The sequence below is a fragment of the Gobio gobio genome, assembly GCF_949357685.1.
Source record: "Gobio gobio genome assembly, chromosome: 11".
In the NCBI taxonomy this organism is placed as follows: Eukaryota; Metazoa; Chordata; class Actinopteri; order Cypriniformes; family Gobionidae; genus Gobio; species Gobio gobio.
Genome location: NC_137104.1, coordinates 20776708 through 20802370, shown reverse-complemented (window position 1 = coordinate 20802370; position 25663 = coordinate 20776708). Strand labels below are relative to the sequence as shown.

Below are 25663 nucleotides of genomic sequence, written 5' to 3'. Positions count from 1 at the left end.
CACTGCTTGTGGTAGGCCACCTAGAACCTCCGCGTCCCGTCCAGGGACCAGACATGGAGATTCCAGAGGTCTGGACGCGGGTGCCATAGAGTGCCCTGCCCCTGAGAAAGCAGGTCCTTCCTCAGGGGGATCGGCCAGGGAGGGGCTGTCGCGAGGAGTGTGAGTTCTGGGAACCAGGTCCGGTTGGGCCAGTAGGGCGCAACTAACAAGACCTGCTCCTCGTCCTCCCTGACCTTGCACAGTGTCTGTGCGAGAAGGCTCACTGGGGGAAACGCATATTTGCGTAGGTCCCGGGGCCAGCTGTGCGCCAGTGCATCTGTGCCTAAGGTACCTCCGGTCAGGGAGTAGTACCACTGGCAATGGGTTGAGTCCGGAGAAGCGAACAGGTCTACCTGTGCAACTCTGAAGTGGTCCCATATCAGCTGGACGCTCCGGGGGTGGAGTCGCCATTTGCCCGGTGGTGTCGACTGACGAGAGAGCTTGTCGGCTGTCTGGTTCAGCGCACCTGGGATGTGAATGGCATGAAGTGACCTCACAAACTTCTGACTCCACAGGAGGAGATGGCGGGCGAGCCGGAGCATGCAACGGGAGCGTAGACCACCCTGACGGTTGATGTACGCAGCGGCCGCAGTGCTGTCCGAATGGACCAGTACGTGCTTGCCCCGAAGCGAATTCTTGAACCGGGCCAGGGCAAGACGTACCGCCAGTAACTCTAGGCAATTGATATGCCAACGCAGTTGGGGCCCCGTCCACAGACCCAAAACTGCGTGCCCGTTGTACGTGGCCCCCCAGCCCGTGGATGAGGCATCCATGAAGACCACAGCATGCCTCGACACCTGTTCTAGGGACACTCCGCCCCAGAGAAACGAGGGGTCTGACCACGGACTGAAGGTTTGGCGACAGTAAGGAGTAACTAAGACCCGGTACTGACCGCTCTGCCACGCCCATCTCGGGACTCGGTCGTGCAACCAGCGTTGAAGCGGTCTCATATGAAGCAATCCAAGCGGCGTTACCACGGCTGCAGATGCCATATGCCCCAGGAGCCTCTGAAAGAATTTTAGTGGGACCGCTGTCCTGCCTTTGAACGTATTCAAGCAGTTCAACACTGACCGGGCGCGCTCTGGAGTGAGGTGCGCTGTCCGGCTGACCGAATCCAGCTCCATACCGAGATAAGAGATCCTCTGTGCGGGGCAGAGTTTGCTCTTCTCTCGGTTGACCCGAAGTCCCAACGGGCTGAGGTGACTGAGCACCATGTCCCTGTGTTCGCACAACTGCTCCCGAGACTGGGCGAGTATAAGCCAGTCATCGCGATAGTTGAGTAAGCGAACGGCGCGTTCTCTGAGCGGAACAATGGCTGCCTCGACGACCTTCGTGAAGACGCGAGGCGACAGGGACAGCCCGAAGGGCAAGACTTTGTACTGATATGCCTTCCCCTCGAACGCAAAGCGTAGGAACGGTCTGTGTCGAGGAAGGATAGAGACATGAAAGTACGCGTCCTTCAGGTCGATCGCTGCGAACCAATCTCGGGGACGGATGCATTGGAAAATGCGTTTCTGTGTTAACATTTTGAACGGGAGCTTGTGCAGGGCCCGATTCAGAATGTGCAGGTCCAAGATTGGCCTTAACCCACCCCCTTTCTGGGGTACAATGAAGTAGGGGCTGTAGAACCCCGACCTCATATCGGCAGGAGGAACCGGCTCGATCGCGCCCTCGCCAGCAGGGCATCGATCTCGGACCGCAAGACATGGGCATCGCTGCTCCGCACGGAGGTGAAGAGGATGCCCCTGTACTTGGGAGGCCGGAGTGCGAATTGAATCGCATAGCCGAGTCTGATGGTACGGATGAGCCAGTGAGACGGCCTGGGGAGACCTAACCAGGCCCCCAGAGACCGAACTAGCGGGACCAACGGCACCAGACGTACCCGGGGTGAGGCAGCGAGGTGGAGTATTCAGACCCGACTCGGGAGGCCCGGAGTGTTGCCTGGATACTCCAGGTGGGGCAGAGAGTGGGTGAGAAGGCCCGGGGGGCGTCCTCCGTGCCCAATCTGCTGCCCCCTGGCGAGGGGTGAGAGGGGAGGAAAGGAGTGGCAAGGCCCGGGGGTGTCGCACACTGCCAACCTGTCCCTCTCGGGGCTCAGGGAGGGAAGAAACTGCTCTGAGAATGTGGGTACCGCTGGACTCCGGGGAGCCAGCGGCAGGACCGAAACCAAAAAAATATTCTCCCCCCGGTCCTCCTCCGGGGGAGGGAGGGGTGCGGACACCGTCTCCCCGAGCAATTCCTCTCTCGCTGGGCTGCCCGTTTCAGGGTTGCTTGCCCTTGTGATTGCTAGCAGGCTCGCAGGACCCTGGACGGGTTGGGCGCCTCCCTTGCGCCCGGCCACCTGCTGCCTGGGTGGAGGCGGACGCAGGGTGGCGCCCTCAGCGACAAGCAGATGGAGGTGCTGTGGCCGACGACTGGGTGTAGGCAGCAGCTGGTCGTCGGGGCAGGTTTTTTTTTTTTTTTTTTTTTTTAGCCACCTCCGTCTGCTTCTGGGCCACCAAGAACTGCTGGGCGAAGTTCTCGTTGGCGTCGCCGAAGAGGCCAGCCTGACAGACAGGGGCGTTGAGGAACCGAACTTCGTCGGGCTCACGCATATCTGCCAGGTTTAGCCCCAGCTTCCTGGACCACTGGTGTGGACATCGCCTGACCCAAGGAGCGTGCAGTGACTTTCGTCACCCGGAAAGCGAGGTCCATCACCGCACGCAGTTCCTGCATAACCCCTGGGTCGGGACTACCCTCATGCATGCAGGACAGAGGGCAGTGAGAGAGGGAAAAACGTATACAGGTTATGGCCCTTTTGGTGTTCCATATTTTGACACCAAATAGTTCCATGCTGTTAAATTTTTCCAATGCACATCCGGGCAGCCACCCCGGAAAGCATTGCTGTCAACTCTGAATCTGATTCAGCATGAGCACACACCATTATAGTGGGAAACTCAGCATTATCATTTCCAGCGCATAACAGCCCTCTCTCCGATGCAGCAATTGAAATCTGTCCTCCGCCAGAGCGCCAAATGAAACGCTAGATCCTTTTTTTTTTTATTTTTTTTTTTAAAGGACCAGCAATCCCATCTGTAAGCTACCAGCAGGCATGTGAGACAATGAGCGTGGCCGTCAGACTTGATGGCACAAGGTGCGCTGAACAATCTAGCCCCTATGAAAGAGCAAGGTGAACAACGCGCCGACGTGGTCATGTTCTCGTGAGAGAACATGAACCACCCACAAACAAAGTCTCAGCACGCTCGTGATGCGATAGAGGAGTTGGGGCCCGAAGAGATGTACTCGGCGGGGAAGCCCCACTGTAATCCTCAGGCCACCAACCCTTATTAGCCAAAGTAATCCTTTTCTGGGGCCCCAGAAAAGAAACTAGATCGGGGAATAAGCGAAGGGACTCAACCCCGTTTGAGGTTTCATAGTCTCGACCGCGCATCAGAGCGCCGAGTGACGCGCTGGGTTGCCGTGACAACCCCCGCTATCAGCCGGCGCGAGACGGCACACGGCGCGCTGAACGCTCAAGCCCTTACAAGAAAGGTGAGACGAACAACGCGCTGACGTGACCATGCTCTCCTGAGAGAGCATGGATCACCCACGAAAGCAATCTCACATGTTTATATGCGAGAGAGATCGTGGCCGTCAAATGAGGACAGGAAACAACCGCATCCAGAAACACACGGTTTGAGTGACATCTTGAAAAAGACGCAGGGTCAAACCGTGTTGCTCTTTTAGAAGGAAATGCTCTTTAAGAAGTGCTGAAGCACTCAGGGAGATGGCCGCGGCTCACAGCAGTCCGATTGCAAGCCTGCGTGTGAGCACTCAAAGAACGGAAACGCCCAGCCAACCAACACAGGAACAAGTGTATGTTGCAGCGGCCACTCGCTGACTCGCGCCGTCACACCAGCACCCAGGTAAGAGAGCGATCCTCCTCGAGACTCGTCTAAACACTCTTCGTAGAAACAGCTTGATACAGCAAACCGTTCGGCTCCGAAGTTAAAAAGCAATGATGCGGTATTCCACTTCCGTATTTATACCCGCGCTGCGGGGCGGTGCGTGGAATGTGTGAACCGCATGCCAATGTCCATTGGCTCGTTTTAATCACTCGAAGTAGGTCGGTCTCTGGAAACAGATCCCAATTCGTCGGTCAGTTCCGACGTACGTCGAACGTGACCGACTGAAAGGGAACTAATATCTAATATCTATTATAGCTGATAACCAATTTTGTTCGGATATAACGTGTATCCCTAAATGTAAACATACTGTTTCTGACTGTATCTCAAACATCATCCCCTGTCCAAAAAGTACATTTATTAAAATGAATCTGCAAAAACAACTCGTTCTGATCTTAGGCTTTGCTGTTAGATGCTGTTACTGAAGGAAGGGGTAGGGCAAACTAAATTGGACCTGACGGCAAGCCTGCGACATATAAGTAAATGTAAGTGAAGAGGGCATATATATAGATGTCTGAAAGCAAGGCGGAAAAACAAGTGTATTTAATATTTAAGGGTCTGAGAGAAGGTGAAAAATGGTCATGAAAAACTAAATTATTCATATTTTTTGATGCAAGAAACCATGACTAACATTATCAGTGTGCCTTAGGGAAAAAAATAAAATAAAGGAAAAATGATACGCCTCCTTAAAGCCCTTCTGAAGAAAAGTGACTGAGGAGGTTTTAAAAACTCAATTACTACAACTACAAATAACATCAATATAAATAACAAAACGGCATTACCCGGAATGCCTGCGTGCTTACCTGACAGACCACAGGAAACTGAGAGTTCCGTACATGCAGTCCATCAATTCCCAGAGGAAAAACAGCAGCCAGAGCCATCATACAGCCCACTGCCGTCATGTTATTAAGGTAAGGCTGGGAGTTTTGAATGTACCTTCAACATATAGACATACATTTTGCTGATTCGGAAAAATGCAGATGCTTGCAAAGACATGTCAAACAATAGGTTCATACATGGAACAGACATTTCCAAATACACAAGTAGTGTGGTAGTGCCATCACTCTTAAAAAAAGGTTCCCTAGGATTCTTGACTCAATTTTAAAGAACTCTTTATGCCAAAAAGGTTCTATTTAAGAAGAAATTAACGCATAATACTTTCATGTTTAACAGGTTATTTCATTTTTTTTCCTAGGAAGTCTAGGAAGATGACCATATTCGCATACCATAATATTATATAAGATACTTTGAATAATACCATGGTACTTTTTGGTTATTTTTGCTAGTGTAGTGAACTCGCATTCAGCTAATTCTAAAAGCTAGTTAATCTCTCACAGGGGAATAGGACTTACACTCCTGTGTTTTATCACACAAAGAAACATGCAGATTCATAGACAGACTCGCACATTTACCCACATGAACGACAAGATTTGTAAGTGTTCAGGGTATTAGCTTAAGCTGTCTGCTGAGAATATCTAGTTGAAAGTTTAAGTGTCAATAAGATAAAAAAGACTGAAACACACACACAGTAGTCCAAATATATCTGTGCATATGTGTGTTGCTATGCTATTACTATTCGTAATGCATCAGCCTGTTTCAACCCGGCATGTTTCTACACACACAGAATGCATAAATGTGTGAATGTGACCCTTGAAAACACCAAATAATTGTATGCATGTAGCATGCTAACCTCTGCAATGAACTCACACATGGGCATATGCAATATAAACGCACACACGCCTGGAGCATACAGCTAAACATACCTGACGTTGCTGTTGTAAATGTTAAAGGTGAGACAAACGATCCCCATTAAAATGCCCAAGCCAGCGAACACAGAAACTGAGACGAAGAGTTTTTGTGACAAATATCTGAACTTCTGAATCACCACCGTCTGATCAGCAGGTGGGCCAGAACCTGGAGAGAAAAATTAGGCTTTTTAGAAGTATATTATTTTATATTACACTAAAATAACTTGGCAACACTTTCATAAATAACATAAAAAATGGTATTTAGTCTTCCTACATAAGGGGTTTTGCTCTTAGCTCTTAACGCATTATACTCCATCACGTCTATTGGGGTCTCAAATATTCTCAAAATTCTGGCCAGTTGATAATACCTAGAATATCAAAATCAACTGCAAGCGGTCGATCCTTTTCCTATTTAGCACCTAAACTATGGAACAGTCTTCCTAGCATTGTTCGGGAAGCAGACACACTCTGTCAGTTTAAATCTAGACTAAAAACACATCTCTTTACTATGGCATACACATAGAACATTATCAATTTATATTATTCAAATCAGTTAAATGATTGTTCAAAGCTGCATTAACTAGGTCAGCCGGAACCGGGAACACTTCCCATAACACCTGATGTACTCGTTACATCATCAGAAGAATGGCATCTACGCTAATGTTAGTCTCTCTGTTCATCCCGAGGTTTACTGTAGTCAGGATCCGGGCCGTATCCAGATAAGATGGTGGACCTGCATCTAGACATGACCAACGCATCCCTCAAGTGTCTGCAGAGACTGTCTCAACTAGACTCTCCCCTGTGACGGCCTCATCGACACGACAAACCCGTCTCAGGCATGATGACTCCGATCTTCAATCAGATGGAACTGGACAAATATTCTGAATATTCCGATCTAATATGACTTCTGACCTGTAATGTTGCCAGAATCATAATCATACACTGTTTGTTCGTTGGCCAGAGGAGAACTGGCACCCTGACTGAGCCTGGTTTCTCCCAAAGGTTTTTTTCTCCATTCTGTCACCTGATGGAGTTTTGGTTCCTTGCCACCGTCACCTTTGGCTTTTGGCTTGCTTAGTTGAGGACACTAAATATTCAACTATATTACTGATCTGCCCGCATTGACACTATATGATAATTGAACTGAGCCGGATGACATCACTGTTTTCTCCAGAGCGGCTGTACAGCCAAATCAAATTCTGTTGAATTATTTTCCTGTTGACACTGTGAAGCTGCTTTGAAACAATCAGCATTGTAAAAAGCGCTATATAAATAAAGGTGACTTGACTTAACTTGATTCAGTAGAGAAAGGACAAGAAATTATTGGGGAATGAGTGAGAGGGGATTGGAGCACGATGCAGGTCAGACTCAAACCTCCATTTCCCACATGAGCACCATGACCTGCATGTAGCTAGTAGCATCACAGCTAGAAAATGTAAAATATTGTAATACATATTCATATTTGAATGTATATGAACTGCTCAGTTAAGCTAATGTTGTTATCGTTAACCAAAACTATAAAAAATAAATAAAAAAAAACATTTTTGTTAACTGAAATAAAGCTGCAATAAAATAAAAAATTATTATTAGATGAAAAAGGAAAAAAAAAGAAAAACTTACAACATTGGCAACCAAATTTAAAAAACATTTTTTTAAGCTAATAATGTATATTTAATATAAATATATATTTAAATAAATAAATAAATAAAAAATATATTTATTTATATATCATAAAATGAAAATGTTATTTCATAAAATAAAAATGACAAAAGCTCATTTAAAATGACTAAAACTGAAAATAAAAAAATAAGTCAAAGTATGAATAAATGCTACACTAAAAAAAATAAAACAAAGATTACTGGAGTAGATAATTTACTAGAACATTTCAGTCTTTCTACTTCAAAATGTTATGTTTAATTCCTCATTTTACTTGGTGTTTCTATTATTTTCTAAACGTCCTAGCAATTTCTGAGTGAAAATTGTTTAAAAGTAAATTCCTCAAAAAAAATGTTCTGTGTATAAAATGATATTAATAATACTAAATACTAAGTAATCATGTATATTTAATAATGAAACAGTTGAGCAAGAGAAAGGAAAGCAGCTCTGAAAGGCTGTTCTCTGAGCCAGTTATGAGTCACTTTATCTCCCTCTTGGCCTCTATTTCTCTCTCTCTCTCTCTCATGATAAACTGACTGAATAGAAGTCTGCAGAGAGAGCGATAGCTATCAAATTTCACCTCACTGCCATTTGACTAAAGCTTCTCCCCCTCTGGTCTCTGTGAAGCGATACCATCACAGACTGTTTCACTGCCTCCAGATGGGTAATCGGCTGGCCATTTGGCAACAACAAAGGACAACAGGGTGCATTTGTGGTCAGCTTCCTTTAATGGGTGGGCTGCACACAAGACGTCACAATTTTCCACGAGTGACAAATTGGCTGGGGACCATACAGCTTGTTACATGTATCTCTAGAGCTGATGGCTTTTAGGAAGCCCAGGTCCTCAAACTCGACAGGCCTCATATTGCCCCACTGGAACCCCTCGCCAGAGCATCTGATAAGCGCAGCGGCTGTCAGTCTTAATTAGAGGTTCACACAAGGCCATCTCCCTCGTGGATCTCGATGATATTGATTAAAGGAGAGTGGGAGATCCTACTGAACACGACCGCCCGGGGCAGAAGATGGCCAACAGACGGATTCTGGGATGCTGAGAAACAGCGTGTAGCAGCACTGATGCTGGAACAATCTTAAGAGATAGACCCAGGATGTGATATGGCACGACACATGAGTTTAAGTGGTTTGTGGAAATAGAAAGTGGTTGCTATGGTGTTCCAGGTCAGAATGTTAACGTTGCAGTGTTGCTATGGTGTTAAAATTAACTTGCGATCTGTGTGGAGCTGCAATCCTTGTGGAGCCGAGTGAACGCATTTAGTCGCAGCTCATGTTTTGATTGGATAACATAATTCAAACAGTAGATATTAACAGTCAGTTGGGTGTCGATTGTACATGAAAAGGGGTTGGCAACCCATTTACAGCCATAAAGTGGCATATTTCAGAGTAAAACTCTGGAATTGAAATAGATTAGATTGCAAAAGATGGAAAATGAAAGGGCTTGGAAAAAAGGGAAGTCATATTAGAAGCAGTGCAGGATTATTAAATTGAAATTTTTACTGATAAATCATGTACAATAAGACCAGGAATTAAGTTGGTCAAATTTCGATTTTTTTTTTAAGATGTCTCTAAAGCAATTTAAGTCAACAATGAATATGTGTGTGTGCGCGTGACGAATGTAAATGGTTGTAAATGTGTGAGTACGAATCTATTCAGCGGGCTAGAGAGCTCATGCTGTTTAATACCTCTCCCTGTCCTTGATGGTGGAATCGGGACAGTATGTTGCCATGGCAACCAAGACCCATAATGGTTGCTACAGCGATGAGAGAACAAGGCGCAGATGCAGTGGTTGTCAGGGGCGACCGGGGAGAGCGAGAGAGAACGAGCGAGGCCAGTAAAGTGGATGGGTAACAGCAAGACACAATTGAACAAAGATTCAAACCGATCCCATTCAGCCGGGAGATGAAGGGACGTAACCTTCACTTTGCAGAGGGTACGGACGTGAGATATAGATAGAGAGCGAGAAAATCGCAAGCGATCGGTCAACACGTGGCATCCAATCTGGAGCAAAGTCACCCTCTCCTTCAAGAGGCCTTTATTTCAGCACATCACAGCACTGATTATTTTTAGCTCTACGCCGCTGCCGTCTCCCTGGAATACGCTGTCCGGGAACGCCAGTGACCAGTGACAAGGTGAAAAGTTGGGTGGAATTTGTGCATACAATTCCAGATGGCACCGCACCGCCTCAAGGGTTATCTGTCGCCATTTACCAAACCTTTCTAACTTTGATGATCTCGCATTCTTGTTCACCTCGTCACGATCAAAGGGGCAGCATGACCTTTCACATCACCGGCAGACTCGCAGCAACTCCCAGTCTGGCACAGTCAAGGGTTGCTGTTAAAGCGATGACCTCGAAAGAGATCTATCATCGACAACTAATGCAGAAGTTAAAGGTGCCAGACTGCGCGAGCCACCTGGGGTGTACGACAATGCTGGTGGGCACTATTCCCAGTTGCAAGCTGGGTAAATAAATGAAAAACAGGTTCCATCACAAGGCCCCTGATACGGCTTGTGAAAATCGCAATTAGCACATTTCGCAATACCTACGTGCTACAGTTGCCATGGTGCTCGCTGCTTCAGTGAGTTTTTAATAAGCTAATAAGCAAGTTCAAAACAGAGTAAGCCCACAGAGAGCACATCTAGGGAAATGTCTAAGCATAGAAATGGTCAAATAATGAGCATGGTGATGTGGCATCATACCCCCAATGTTATAAACCAACAAACCTAGCCCGTTATGTTTTTTTTTTTTCAAAACCGCAAGCTCTGTTCGGAGCCCATGAGGGTTTAAATAACAGGCAAAGACAATCAGCTGAGGCACACGGTGTCGCCCGAGCTGATTGGACGGTTCGTACTCGTCCAGTCAAGGTTAGCACGTGCTGGGAGGCAGCTGGGGAACAGCCTAGGCTGCTTCTGATTTGTGTTGTTTTCAGCTGTCAGTTGGCATCTTCTCAGTGCACCATCAGCAACACTGAGCGTGAACTGGTCATCAAATACAATTAAAAAGATTAAATGAAACCATCACTCATTCTATATTGCAAGCAATTTTTATCAGTGCGCTTGCTCAATTTATGATTGGAATTAACTCCTGGCGGTTTTCTAATGGCATTCATTTGTCTTTTTTTTGTAGAGCCGTGCAGAGCTTGCGCAGCGCGGCTGCCCTCACGGACAGAATGCTAAACAGAATTTGACTGACTGATTGATTAATGCCCCGTAGCAATCTGTCGTTCGCGGTTCTCGTCGTTTTGGGGGGCGGGGCCTAGAATGTGCAGCAGTGACACTGAGAGAGATGCAGAGGAATGGTGAGAGTAATAATGTGAGTGATTGTATGAGAGGAGGTTTAAAACGGAGAAGAGTGCTTCAGACAGTGATAAACAAGAGCATATATGGGAGATGAGAGAGACAAATGTCTACTCACCTATCCACCTGTCATTCCCATACCAAGAGAGATTGCCTTTGGTCATATCATAGTATCCAATTTTTTTGTAGCTTCCTCCTGCCGAGAGAAAGGGAGAGAGTGCAATTGAGAAACATTTTAAAGTCAACATCAAATGGCATTCGTAAAAAAAAAAAGAAATCCTCTATAATGTGACGTTTTTTTAAACAGGATATTTAAGGAGAAAAAAATGTTATTGACTTGATTTTACGCATTGGGAATTTTTATGCAAATGAGCAGAGAGGCGAAGTGGTGACTACCAGTGGGAGTGCAGGTTGACTCCGTTAACATGCACTTAAGAAAAAGGTTTGTTTCAGCTTTCGAAAACATCATGTAACATCATTTTACTTATGTTGCTTAGTACACCCAAAAAGAGTACAACCACAAGAGTTAAATAATTCTAATCCATATGAATTAAGTAGTTTATTTCAAGTCTTCTGAAGATACACAATTGCTTGATAAACAGATTTAATTTAACCTTTTATTTAAGTTTGTGCATGCTTGAATTGCAAGAACCAACGAGGTTTGGTTCATGCATTAAACAAGCATGTTCTATGTATGTGTACTGATTAATGTAAATAAAAGACAAAGCGATCGCATCTCTGGAGAAGACATGGATTTATATGGATTACTTTTACATGCTCTTTATAAACTTTTCGAAGCTTGAACATTTTGATTGCGAGGACTTTCAATGGATGAATATGAAGATGAAGTCTTATGGGTTTAGTATGGTGAGCGGGAGGGGACATGTTCGGTTAACTTAGTTTTGTCATATTATATAGTTAATGTTATATTAACTCTAAAAATGCAAAGATGTAGTCAACAAAAAGTAATAATATCAGTTTTACATGTGAATATTAACATTTGAATCACTCAAAATACATAGACTGAGAGGGGGGACTGTGTGCAGTGGGGCCAGAGGCCTGGAGGGCCTAAAAGGGTCTTCCCTAAGGGACCCAGTCCTGGAACGAGATTTCTACTGGCCCTCCCAACACCCACAACCAACCCCTCTCTCGTCACCCCGGAATTTGCAATAATGCAATGACCAGTACAGGGAGCTCAGTTTACCTTGAAACACCATTCATTGTCAATACTGTGGATAATCCTTTTTTATACCCTAAACAGGCAATGTGAACTGGGAGTTACAACTAAAAAAATCCAAAATAAATCAAATATTTTTTAAAAATCCTTTGGATATGTTTAACTTAGGTCCAGATTAAATTAAAAGTGACATTAAATTATTTTTTGCTGATCATTTTCCATTCGTGCCTGTTTAAGGGTTAAAAAGGATGAGGATCTCAAAAAGAATTTGTTCTGCGGAGGCTGAGGCTCAAACTCTGTATAGCATTTCAACATATACATAATATTCAACACTTAAACATATTACGCTTCTTTAATCGATTGTTATTTACTATTATTGCTGTAACCTTTATTACATTAAAATTACCAAGCATTAAATTACTGTTAACTATTGGGAAGATTTTATAAAAGCTAGGTTGACCACAACAGTAGCCTAAAATAATTATTTGGCTGTTGATTAACATCAACTAGTCTACACTGGTGAATTAAAACAAAAAATGAAACCATTCAGATGTGAAAAAGGTCATATTTTGAAACATTCACAAGACCAGACCAGGAATATGTCATACAAAAGTAGACAGGGAACAATTTGATTTGCTTTAAGAGAGGAAGGAGAAAACAGATAAAATGAAAGTCTAGAGAGGAAGGAAGGAACAAAGGAAAGAGAAATGTCACTACACATTGCTGTAAATCAATACTGTGTGGCTGGATCAGATGTTGGGCAGCCTTTAGAGACCAAACAACACTTGGATTAGACAAACAGACTGAAAACAGATCTATCATCAATCCTTATTTTCCACCAGGCGTATCAGCCGAGCTTTAAATGAGAATGCACAACAGGGTCGCTCTCCCCTAAAATCAGCTTTATAGAGAGCACTGTAATTGCGTAGCACCGTATCTGCAGTGTTTGAGCGAGAACCGTAAGACAGAGGAATTTATCTTCTATTACGTTCTCTCCCTCTTGCTCCATTTCTCCATTTTCTTTCATGCACGCCCTCCCTCTCCTTCTCAAACGCACACTGGCGGGCAACAGAGATCTGTGCAGGGCTCTGAGGTTCTCCACCCCCAAACACAACGAGAAATTAGCTTAAGTGAGAACTATTATAATTATCAGGTGATCATTAAGCGTAATTACTCCAGGCAGCTTGGGCTTCCCCCTGGGAGACTTGAAAAAGAGGGAAAGGAGACAGAGGAAGAAAGAAAGGCTCCGGAAGCGCTGTATGATACAGGCATGAGAAGGAATGCTTAAAAGACTAATTTCCACAGTTTAGATAGTATACTCTTAGCTTGCTTTTGTCTTTGCCTGTAGATCTTGCCGTTTCATTTTGAAACCAATTTCATCCAGTTAAGGACTCAACGTTCTCAACACTAACAAGCCTGATGTGAAACTCATTATAAAGGCGACCTTTTTGATGGTGGGCCCAACAAAACCACATTAAGTGGTGCTTGCAAAGGCAAACTTCACCATTACCATTGCATAATTTGAACATCTAGGAAACTACATAGCAACAACACAACAACAACCTGGCAAACACCAAAGACTTCAGAAAGACGGTTCACTCGTACAGGGCCGTTTATAGCCATTCTGACGTTATATATATATTATTATATTATTTTTATTCCTAGTTGCTAAGAAATTATTCTCAGACATAATTACATAATTATTATGTGTTATTATTACATTTCATTTATTACTTATTGAAAGTAATAAGAATAAATACTGATTCATTGTAGTCTTTTGTTATTCATTGATGCTTGAACTTCCCCTTTAAATAACGCGACGCTATGCCCTCTGTGTGTACGACACGCAAAAACCTTTTGGAGGTGCAAGTAAGAGAAGAAAGCCTTATAGAGTCAAAATATAAATATGAAATATAAATATATAAATATGAAATGCTGAAGCGAGTTGAATGCAGTTATAGTTTGCCTCTAACATACACAAATGCTATCTGCCCATTTTACAGATTTGTGCACTTTTTCCTTTTGTCAGTTCTCTGATCCAATAGTGTGGGGGAACTAGTGGGGGCCAACTCCAAAAAAGGCCCTACACTCGTATTACTATGAATGGGAGAAAGTGCAATGCGCAATATTGCGGAATAAATCCCGCCTTCAAAATAAAGAGCCAATCGCCGATTGGTAAAGTCATCTCGTCACTGCAGCTGATGTTAGAAGCTCTGGTTGCTATAGAAACAGTCAGCATTCTGAGATGTGCGCTTAGGACTGCGCATGGGCTGCTCCAGACTAAAAAATAAGCTTTTTAAAACAATTTGAGCATAAGAAATCACATTTATGATACAGTTGTTGTCAGATTTCATTGCTGATTTCAAATATACAATTTGATAGTAAGCTTGGTGAATGGCTTTGGGGAATTTTATGTTTCCTATACAAAGAGACAGGAGCTTGCATGACTGAAATAGCTGCCAGAGAGGCATTTCAAAGATGGCCACCGAGGGAAATGACTTGTCTTAAAGGGACTTGGCAAACACCCACATTAGCATAGTATTGTAGAGGTAGCTTTTACATCGGCTTGGCAATGTCTTAGCAACAGCCTAGCAACACCAATTTCTACATGGGCAAGCATCATTCACATTTTGGTAGACTCAGTCTAGGACAGTAAATAGCACTGCCTTAGCAACCACCTAGCAACAGCACAACAACACCCAGGTAACTATCTAAATTAACCTGCAGAGAAAGCTTTTGCATGGGCAAGTATCACTCACCTTTTGGTGGGCTTTTTTATTTGGGACAGTAAATAACCACCTCGCAATGCCCTAGCAACCACATTGCAACACCTTAGCAACAGCATAACAATGCCCTGACAACCACCCACATCACCCTAACATTTTGAAGGTGGATTTTGATGGGTAAGCATAGCTTACAAATTGGTGTTTTTTTTATTATTTTGTGACAGAAAATAACCACCTAGACATTCCCTAGCAAGGCCTTAGCAACAGCACAACAACGCCTTGGCAACCCCCTATATTAATCTAGCATTATGGAGGTGATTTTATGCATGGGCAAGCTTCACTCACATTTTCTGATTTGGTCCAGGAAGTAACCACCTAGAAACCGCACAGAACACCCTAGCAACCGCACAGCAACACCTTAGCCGTTGCACTTCAACAGGACCAACCTAGAACACTGCAGTAGAGTTGCAGGGTTCTGGAGTTCTGGACGGGCAACCACTCATATTTTCTTCAGAAAACGCTAAAGTGTAGTTCTATTTTTTATTGTGTCAAACAAAGAGGGATTGACGTAGGATCTGGGCACCGGCAGAGACACAAAGCAATGTGACAGATTGAACAGGGGAACACAGGCGCACTGATCAAAAAGACAGCTTCTGAAATGACGCCAATACAAAGGCTGAAAACAAACGACAGGAGAGAGAGAAAAGGATCCAATCTATGTGTGATGGCTGAGGTTGCAGTCACTCGAAGGGGTTAACAAGCAAATGAAAGGAGAGATGCTCCTGTCACTACATCGGGAATTGTGTGTGAAGTTCAAATGGAATATTTAAGTCAGGAAATACTTAAATGGAACATGTGGCTTCAATTGGTATCCCAGATGCTGGTTATATTAATGTTTCTTTCCAAAAGACAGTATTGAAATTGACCAGTCATTCTTACAACGCTTGCCTTGTTAGACTTCCAATCCCACAACACTGATCTCTTCAAAGAAACTCTAAATATCTGTGAGTGAGGCCTTGGATTCTTGTTAACCTGCCTGACCTTTGGCAGACTAGGCCAAATGACCAATCTGGCCAAGCTGTCATATTCATGAAGAGTTGTAGTAGCTTCAAACCTCTTTTATTTAGCAATAATGGAGGTCACTGTGCCCCTGTGAACCTTTAATACCATCAATTTTTTACACTGGCATCCACATTTATACATCGACAAAACAATATATCAGAGGTTTATGGAGAGATATTTGAACCCAGTGTAGACTGTGCTCTGTCATGCACTGTGAACTCTGGGACTTTATATAGTCAAGGTCCATAGGCAGCTATGTTGGTGACCGGTCAGTCACAGGCAGTGTTTCATGAACGAGGGCACCTTCTAAGAAAACTGGTTTCATACAGTCACCATAATGCCATTTAATGACTACACAGGGCTCTACATAGCGCCCATTTTGGGCGCATTTGCGCCTGAAAATTACTGCGTGCGACTGTGAAAAAATATTTAGGCGCACCGGTGCGAGTGACCCGATCGATTCTCATGAATAGATGTATAATACAATCGGAATAAAAACTACAACTGCCAAAGTGCATCAACACTGACTGACTGAGCAACTGTTACGTTTCGTGCTGCAATCAACTGCTTTTCATGCCTTTAGTCAGCAGAGCATGTGCAAAAAACATGTGCGACGGACTACACTTCACAGATTGTTTACCAGGTAAAACCCAAGCCTGTAGTGCTCCAGTCAGAAATTGAAGCTTTCGCGCCTCGATCGCCCCCCGGTGGCCGGTCCCAGTATAGCTCCTAAACCCCGCCTCTCCATGTATTTGAATGGGCGCGAGACACACTAAACAATTTAATTACACTTCAAATAATTGTTTCCTAAAGATGGTTTCTGTCATTTTAGGCAGTTTTTATTACAATAATTTCATTTCAAGTGTTCGTTTTTTAAATAAGTTTAGTTTTAGTGAGTTATTTGATGCTATAAAAACGGGGGGTGTGACGTCATGATTGACAGCTGAGATTGACGGCTTCTCTGAGTGAAGTTGTCACTGAGGCACTAACAGACTTTTTTCTGGATTTTTGGGAGGAGATTGGAGCTTTAGCTTTAATTTCTACACTTCCATAACTGTTTATTTCACACCAACATAATTAATTGTTCTGCACCTGCGAGAGTGTGGGCGGGCTTTTGATAATCGCGCCTCTACTTCCTGTTCTCTACTGCGCAACTCTGGTCCCGAGATCGCTACTGCGCAGACTCGGTCCCAAGATGTCAGCGCCGTGAGCGGGCCTATGAAAGCTTCAACTTTGGTCAGCGGAAGTCAATGAAGTCGCGTCGTCCATATTTTTTTACGGTCTATGGGTGAAACGTGTGTGACGCAGCCATGCGCACTTACCAGACGCCTCCCGCTGATGTTTCTTTGCAACCAAAATTAACTAGAAATACAACATTTGGATTATCATAAACAAGGTCGGAAATTAACAGGGGCTTGGGGCAAAAATGCCACCAAAAATGAATTAATAAAAAATAATTTTAAAACGCCCCTGTATGAGTTCTTGATTTAATCTGTATCAGCTGCAGTCCATACAAACGACTAGATGCATATGAGTGAGTACATCATGAATCCATTTTCCAAACCGTGTTTTTATCTTACCCTGAATCACTACGGTACACATATAATAAGTGTTTATATTCTGACTATTCAATTCCAGTTCGGGTCGCAGCACTGCGGAGGAGCACAGTCCCTGTACAGAGAAGTAGCTCCGGCTGCAATGTTCTTCCGCGAGACGCCTGCAGTTATGTTTATTAAGCGCCAGAGCGCATAAAGTTACGGACAGCTATTGCTCCGAGTATTGGCATGATATTGTAGAAAAGTCCAATAGACAACAATACTGTCTATTTCGGGAAACTACACCAGAACGTTGCGCATCTCCAAGCGGTTTGATTCGAATGAATCTGCGTTTGAACGATTGAATGAACGACTCGCACATAAGACTTGACGCCACCTACTGGCGGTTTTATTTTCATTTATACTTTGCATGGACTTTTTATTTAAAATATAAATCTTTTAACTAAGTTTAAGTTTAACTTGTACATAGCCTATTTCTAAATTCAAAAACTTATATTTAAAACATTCATACAACATTATTCACCCATGAGCTGCATTAAATCTATGTAAATGTGTCTAAACAGTACTTCAGATGGAGCTGCTGTTGCACTTCTACACTGCAAAGATTGATCTTTTGATGCTGATTTAATTAGATTGGTAACAGTCTGGTTGTGTCTTATTGCTCTAACAGAATTTATTGTTTAAATTAACATTTTAAAAACAATTTCTATTTTAATTGAAGAAATTGCCAAAAGATGATGCATACATTTAATAAGATTAGAAAACATTGCTCTTATAATGGTAAAAATGCCCCTGGACATTAATTTAAAGGGACAAAGATCATCCTGGGAAAGTTATAATTGGAATGCGTGTTATTGATCAGAAAGTGCTCCTAAATTTTTGACAGTGCTCCTAATTTTTTTAAATTAGGAGCACAAGTGCTCCTCAAGAAAAATGTTAGCGTAGAGCCCTGCTACAGTGCGTATGTCTTAGTAGAGAATCATACGTTGCCATTCATAAATTAATTTACTTCTTTACTTCTAATTTACTAAATTAATTTACTTCTTTTAACTGTTCCATCAGACCTGCACACACAGAATTGTGGTAAATTGCAGGCTGAAAAATGCTGCCTACATGCAGGTAAGAAGCCAGCCAGGCACGTCCGAATCCAATTTTTGCGTAACATCCTGTCTACTAAGATGCTTTCATCTGGTAGGCTTTTGAAGGCAGAATAGATGCATTCCTTCTTTAATATCCCACAATTCTGTGCATGAGGTTTGATAGCTGGCGGAAAGAATACCAAATAGCATCTTAAGGAGTAAAATGATTTATGAATGCCCATTTCATCACCATATTACTCAATTTCTACTTAGAAATAAGCATTTTAGAGATTCAATATTTTCTTGGTTATGTTTCAAACTTGAATTTGTTCTAGATCAGAGGTTCTCAACCGGGGACCAGGGTCCACTCAGGGGCCTCACCAAAATGGGGTATGCAGAATGACTTCAAATGATTTTAATTATTATTATTATTTATATATTGTAATTCATATAACTTATATAATTCATCTAACTTCAAGTGTGCGTATAACTCTTGGTTACTCGATGGGACACACTTACAACATAGTGTTATAAATACCCAAGAGCATTATTTAGACATTTTGATTTACAATAATCTTTAAAATAAACTGTAATGTCTGTTCAGTCCCTATGTAACAAACACAATTTATTTGTGTAACATCAAATTAAGTGATAAAAAGCAGTTGAAAACATTTCACAAACTCATCTCTACACCAATAAAGTTTCCAATACTACCAAGCTGTATGTAATATCTTATTAATTTAACTTGCACTACAAAATCAGAGCACGTAAGTTCCTGAATGTGATGAATGATGGGCTATGCTTAGCCTCAAATACTGCTCTGAAGCTGTATTAGAGATGGTGTGGATTTAGTGTCTGTTAAGTATACTGTGCTTCAGCATTTTTCAGACCTGGGACAGTCTTGTGTATATATGTGTATAATAAGAGGAAATTATATTATATAGGGGCCTTCGAATATTGTGTTGGAAAGTGGGGGTCCTTCAAGTCAAAGGGTTATAGATCCTTCGACACAACGTTATGTTAAAATTGCTTTGACTGCTTTGATAAAAAAGACCCTCACAGAAACTGTAAAGTGTTCTGTTGGAAGCTTTTTTGGTTTTGGGTTACTTTCTGCCTCAGGGCCTGTCAGCTTGGCATCATAGGGTAAACCATGAATCTCACATTGTACCAGAGGACTAGACCATGTGAGACCATCTGTCAAAAAGCTAAATCCGAAATGTAGACATGTACAAAGCAGACCTTGCAATAAAATGACTCAAACCCCCTCAAGCAATACCACAAAAATAGTCTCAAAAAAGAAGAAATATTAAGCTATCGATTGGAAAAGTGAAATCAGAGACCTCACATTATTTAGTTGTGAGGGAACAGAATGTACAAAGGTTCTGTCACATAGGCACACAGTCAAAGGCTCTGCATGGAATATAAAGCAACCATTGTTAAATGTAAGACACAGATACACCTTAAACACCTACAAGTGACTTCTGCCATACATACACTGAAGCAGGCCTTTTCTACAAAGACGACTTCATCTGGCTTCTTTTTGAATTCTAACTTTTGTTTAGGGTGAAGTAAGCACGCATTTATCCTCTTTGAAAAGTTTTACACCTACAGAAATCCATGGCTCTTTTGAAAAATATGTTAAAAATGATGAAGAATTCTTCGCTTATAAAAGTGACCTAGAAAAGTTTTAAAGAGTGGTGCCATGTTAAGATCAGATTAAAAGCAGAGTACTACTTACTATATCAAAGTTCACAAAATCATTGAACACTTTCAAAGGCCAAATCATGGGTGACAATTACACCCATAATGGTATCGGAAACTGAAACCTTTCACTTTAGCATGGAGCTGCATCTGGTGTCTGTATAAAGCCCAAGACCAATGTTGTATCAGCAAGTGAAAAGTACAAATAAAATAAATACTATTAAGAATAAATATCCAAAAATGACAATGTTTTTGTTTTTTGAAGCTAAGTCCCAAATCTTAAATGTAAAAATGTACAAAAAAGTAATGGGGTTTAAAAAAAATCTAATTTAGCTTGGATACGAGAATGGCTTCTTCTGAACCACAATGTCTACTGAAATATTCAGTGAATTGTATTAACTTTTCATGCACATGTAATTTTTTGAGTGTGCATGAGAGCTGAGAAAAAAAGTGAGTTTTAGTGAGCTAAAAAAACAACAACTCAAGCGTTAGTTCTCTGGCTTAAGCAAAATGATTACAGCTCTGGAGTTTTTGAACCCAGGAATAACAATGTTTTACCTGACACCTGTGCCCCTCTCCAAATGGAGCGAGAACACTGATCGCAGAGTCGTTCATCATTTTAGAACTGAGCAGAAGCAACCATGCATACAGCCTACATCTGCTGTCCACACTCACTCTAATTTACCCTTTATTTTATCTGTATCTTACCTTACAGTTTTCAAGGGAAAATAAATCATACAATGACTTTTATTTTGCTCACCTTGCAGTTGCTCAATGAGGGTCCATGCCATTCTGGAGCCCTGGGCGTCAAACACCACATGACCCTGAGAGAGAACGAACATTTTTTTATAACTCTGTGTATACTTCTCCCTTAAATTTAGTTTGTTAGCATTAGTGTTATTTTAGTATTATTTATAAGCTATTATGGCATTTATTATTACTTTTACCCAGTAAAACCTGACGTATGAAATAATAGTCATAAAATAATAGTCATCTTTTTTAAACGTTTACTGAACCTTTAGACAAAATATAAAGAAAATCTAATAAAAAGGTTTGGATGTGTTTTTTTGTTGAGTATCATATTTGATATAGTATAGTATGATATAGGAGAATATGGAGCTTATAATTGACCCTTTTTTTCTGTCACAAAATAATAATAAAAAACACCAATTTGTAAGGCCCAATAAAATGCATTTGGTGCAATTTTGGTACTGTATTTAGTATGACCAAAAAGTAAGATGATTTTTGGTGGGTCTACTTGAATAGGTTTTCATGCTTGAATGTTCAAAAAACATAATTTTTTCACAAATTTTACATTATTGTAGCACTTCTCTTTCCAGTCTGTCAGTATGTTTAGTTCCTGTTTCTATAAAGCCCCTTCTTGCGAAAAGTGCAGTGTGATCTGATTGGTTGTCTGGACCAGTCTGTTCGAGCAAGTATCAGAAATATCTTTCCTTACCTTAACCAAGAGTTTCAACACACTATTATTGCAACTCAACCACGACCAGCACCTCTGGGTGGGAATTGTTTTAATGTATGTATGTTCCCGCAAGAAAACTCAAGACTACAAATTTTCATGGAAAATACTATTTTGATGCTCAAAAAGCAACGTTACACACACTAAAAAAAGTTGAAATTGTAAAAAAGCATAATACTCTTGGTAACACTTTACAATAAGGTTTCATTAGTTAATATTAGGTAATGCATTAACTAACATGAACTAATCATGAGCAGTACATTTGTTACTGTATTTGTTCATCTTTGTTAACGTTAGTTAATAAAATTACAGCTATTCATGGTTTGTTCATGTTAGTTCACAGAGCATTAACTAATGTTACAAAGATTTTAATAATACATTAGTAAATGTTGAAATTAACATCAACAAAGATAAATAAATGCTTCATAAGTGCATTTCATTATTAGTTCATGTTAACTAATGTAGTTAACTAACTAATGAACTTTATTGTAAAGTGTTACCATACTCTTTAATATTTCTACTTATCTTTATTTATTTATTTTTTAATTTTAAATAATTTTAGTACTTCAACTTTTTTCAGTTATTTGCCAAGACAAAATTTCTCATTTAAAAAAAAAAATTAAGCTTAAGTTTTTCATCTAATATTTGTATTGTATTTTATGTCTGCTTTATTTCAATTAATGAAAATGTTTTTTTTATTTTTTTATTAACAATAACACTGGTTAGTATATTCGCTTTTGCTGTGGCATCACAAATGAATAAGACAATTGCTTTTCATTCAATTTAACTGCCACTGACTACTGAACCTTTGATATCATGACGACTTTAATACCTTCATATCCAATTATTATTTAGCCAATGCTGTCACTCACCGAAACCCCCTCGAAAGAGCTAGTGTTGAGGGCTCGGTAGATCTCCGCCGTGATGTCCTTGTTATTGTAATTAAAATCTTCCAATCTGCGGCCTTTTGCCTTCAAGGGCCCCACTGTCTTATTAAGCGCCAGAGCCAGGGCCCATACTGCATCATACGCCAGAGGAGCTTCCTGAAATCCTCCGGTTTCCTCTGGATTCTTCCCACCCAGCTTGGACATCAGCTGCGCTAGGAACTCCTGTGAGGTCTGGATCAAAAGAGAGGACATACGGTATCATCTGGCATGCATATGGATGCGTATGCACAAGGCAAAAATGTAGTGCACTAACAAGGGCATATGTTTGATGGATTTTAAGCTTGACTTCACTGTCACTATAAAAGCACCGAATTGAAAAAAGCGCCAGGCTTCCGGCAGCGAGAAAACGAGAGAGAGGTCAAGGTAAGTTACAGTACAGTTCATCACCATGGGAGTGCATCATATAGACGGAGGTACTTTTCTCCAGGGTGTGAAATCTTCATTCACACACACCAGGACCTGAAGCGCCAAAAATAAACTCCCGCTTTCACACACTCTGAAGATGTTCCATGTCATTAAGGGGGTACTGGGAAAAGAAATAGAGTTGGCGCGCTCTTATCGTGGCGGCATACAAAAAAAACGATTTCCTTGACACTTTTCACACCTTATAGAAACAGCTGAGGCACCCTTCCTTGCTTCAAACAGGTGCGTTTTAGGAAATGAGCCAAGCTGCAGATGGGCAGATGGCATCTGGTGATTGCTTGATGCAAATGGACAGTGGAGAACAGCGTGTGTGTGTCGATAGAAACTATGGCGTAAAGATGCATTTCAGCTCTCTTGAAATTACAGCTCAAAGTGAGGGATAGTAAAGCGAGGATGAGGGGAACAAATTATGGTGATGTTGAGCCAATTTAGCATGGCCATCTTATCACAAATTGTCCTGTCCAACATGACAGTCTTTTTACGTCAGATGTGAAGCATAGGTGTCTGGATACGTGCCCAGATTGAGCCGGATCCAGGAAAACAGCAGGGACATATGCATGGAAGCCAATTCCCAGCACAGAGCACCGGAGTTGGATGGGCTCCAGCACCCTCCTGGAGCTCACACCTGTCCATCCAGTGCTCCCAGGGGTACAACAGTTGGACCTGACTGCTCTGACCCTTACGGGACTCTTCGGATTTTCAGATCTGAGAATAGCTAAAGATATAACGGTAGGTTATGGGCTATTCCCAGTGGGAAAATGTTATCTAACTTGGTTATCTAAACAGAATGAAGCTTGTCTACGCCACACTAATTTGAGGATGATGTCATTGTAAACAACGCAGCATATGGGAACACACAGGACACTGTTGGTTGATTTTTACGGGGTTTTCAATGGTCGATGAGGACATGTAGAGAGCAGGATGGCTGATGACCAATAGATACAGTCAGAATTGAATCCATTGATGCCAAATAAGATTTATTCTACACAATATTAACTAATAAAGATTTTATAAAGAAAATTCATGTTGTCAAAGTCTTTTGTGGTGGTTATGGATATGGCTTATGTTTCTCCAGTGTAAGCCCATGGATTTTCCCCCTGTTTTATCATCCAACAAGCGAAAAATGTAAGTCTGATTGCTTCAAAAAGTAAAAGCTTCATGATTTGAGATACCATTCAAGCCCACAACACAAATGTGCAATGGTCTGGGCATAGCCACGCGACACAAACTGAGCAATTCTTATATTTAGGATCAATGAGAGTCAGGAAATAAACTTTATTCAGACCCACTTACCAGATTAGAGGCTCCTCGCACCGTCTCTGGATTGAGCATGACTATCTCAGTGGTCACATGCCCCTCCACAGCTTCTGTCATCTGCTCCACAGTGCAGTTGATGGATGGATCTTTGATCTTGAACCAGTTGTCAGCATACCAGCCAATCAGAAACCACACATACTTTTTCCCATACAGCTTCTCCTTATAGACCTGCAGTTGGGTTGTGTGAAACAGGTCGGGTTAGGGAACGATTTGAGAAAAGAATGACAAATGAACAGAAACTCCATGTTTCCCTTTTGACATTGACATAGATTAATCATGATCAGCTGGATGGCTGATTACTGACCTCACAAAACACTTTCCTGGCTTCCGTTTCGTAAAACAGTCCCACAATGATGCGCGCATCTTGCCGCTGTAGGAGCAGAGCAAGAATTGATGATTAGAACAAAGAAAACAATGCAACAATTTGCAAAAGTCAGTGAATTAGCATGAGAGGGAGGTCCCTTTAGTATTTGAGAGTGCTAATATGCATAACACTGCAGTGATTTTGGTTTGGACAAGCAGTCCAATCAGTGCTACTTTCCCCTCTCAGCGGTGTGCTATATTCCAGGTTACTATGGTTCCTCTGGTGGTACTCCATTAATCTTGTGCACCAAAACTGGGGCGGCACACATGGCAGGCCTTTGCTAAACAGGCAGCCAGGGGCCCAGTCGTCACTGGAGAGAGCAGGATGGGGGAAGTGGTAGGGCAGGGGAGAACAGATCATCTGACCCATGTTCCAATTAAAATGATTCTTCTCAAGAATGAGATCAGATCCCCACACTGTTGTATTTTTCTCCCAGACTAAAATTATGTCCTTTGGCGTGACAGACCCAGAGCTAGCCAATCACAATAAAGGAGCATGTTCCTGTTTTTGTCTGGAAATGTTTATGGGGGAAATCAAAAGAAAAAAAAAAACATTTTGTTTTGCTTGAAGAAAATCAAGTCTATTTTAAGGGCAATTACAATTTTTTTAATCATGATATTGTTTATATAACATAACACATTTTCCCCCAAAATCCCCATTACCATAATACAAAACAATAATAAGGTAATGTAAAACGTCTCGGTTACGTATGTAACCCTCGTTCCCTGAAGGAGGGAACGGAGACGTACGTCGGAACTGACCGACGAATTGGGATCTGTTTCAGAGACCAATCTACTTCGAGTGTATTAAAAACGAGCCAATGGACATTGGCATGCGGTGCACACATTCCACGCACCGCCCCGCATTGCGGGTATAAATACGGAAGTGGAAGTACCGCATATTGTTTTCAACTGAGGAGCCGAGAAGAGTGGCTCGGGCCTTCAGCTGAAGCACAGCACCTGGCGACGGGACGTACGTCTCCGTTCCCTCCTTCAGGGAACGAGGGTTACATACGTAACCGAGACGTTCCCTTTCAGTCGGTCACGTTCGACGTACGTCGGAACTGACCGACGAATTGGGATCCCTACCAAAACGCCAGGGATGCTGGCCCTTCCAGCGCCCTGCCTGAGCTCGCTGG

The 25663-nt window shown here is 42.2% G+C and overlaps 1 protein-coding gene across 1 annotated transcript in view; it reads right to left on the bottom strand.

The window, feature by feature from the left end:
• Positions 1-25663, bottom strand: part of gabbr1b (gamma-aminobutyric acid (GABA) B receptor, 1b) — a gene marked incomplete at its 3' end in the record, with an annotated part of 158698 nt that overhangs the window by 26846 nt on the left and 106189 nt on the right. The window contains exons 11-17 of the mRNA XM_079828501.1: positions 24466-24531; positions 24138-24329; positions 22347-22592; positions 20758-20821; positions 10815-10892; positions 5747-5897; positions 4787-4919 (exon numbers count right to left, since the gene is read on the bottom strand). Coding sequence (XP_079684627.1) covers positions 4787-4919; positions 5747-5897; positions 10815-10892; positions 20758-20821; positions 22347-22592; positions 24138-24329; positions 24466-24531 — 930 coding nt within the window. The remainder of the gene's footprint in view (positions 1-4786; positions 4920-5746; positions 5898-10814; positions 10893-20757; positions 20822-22346; positions 22593-24137; positions 24330-24465; positions 24532-25663) is intronic.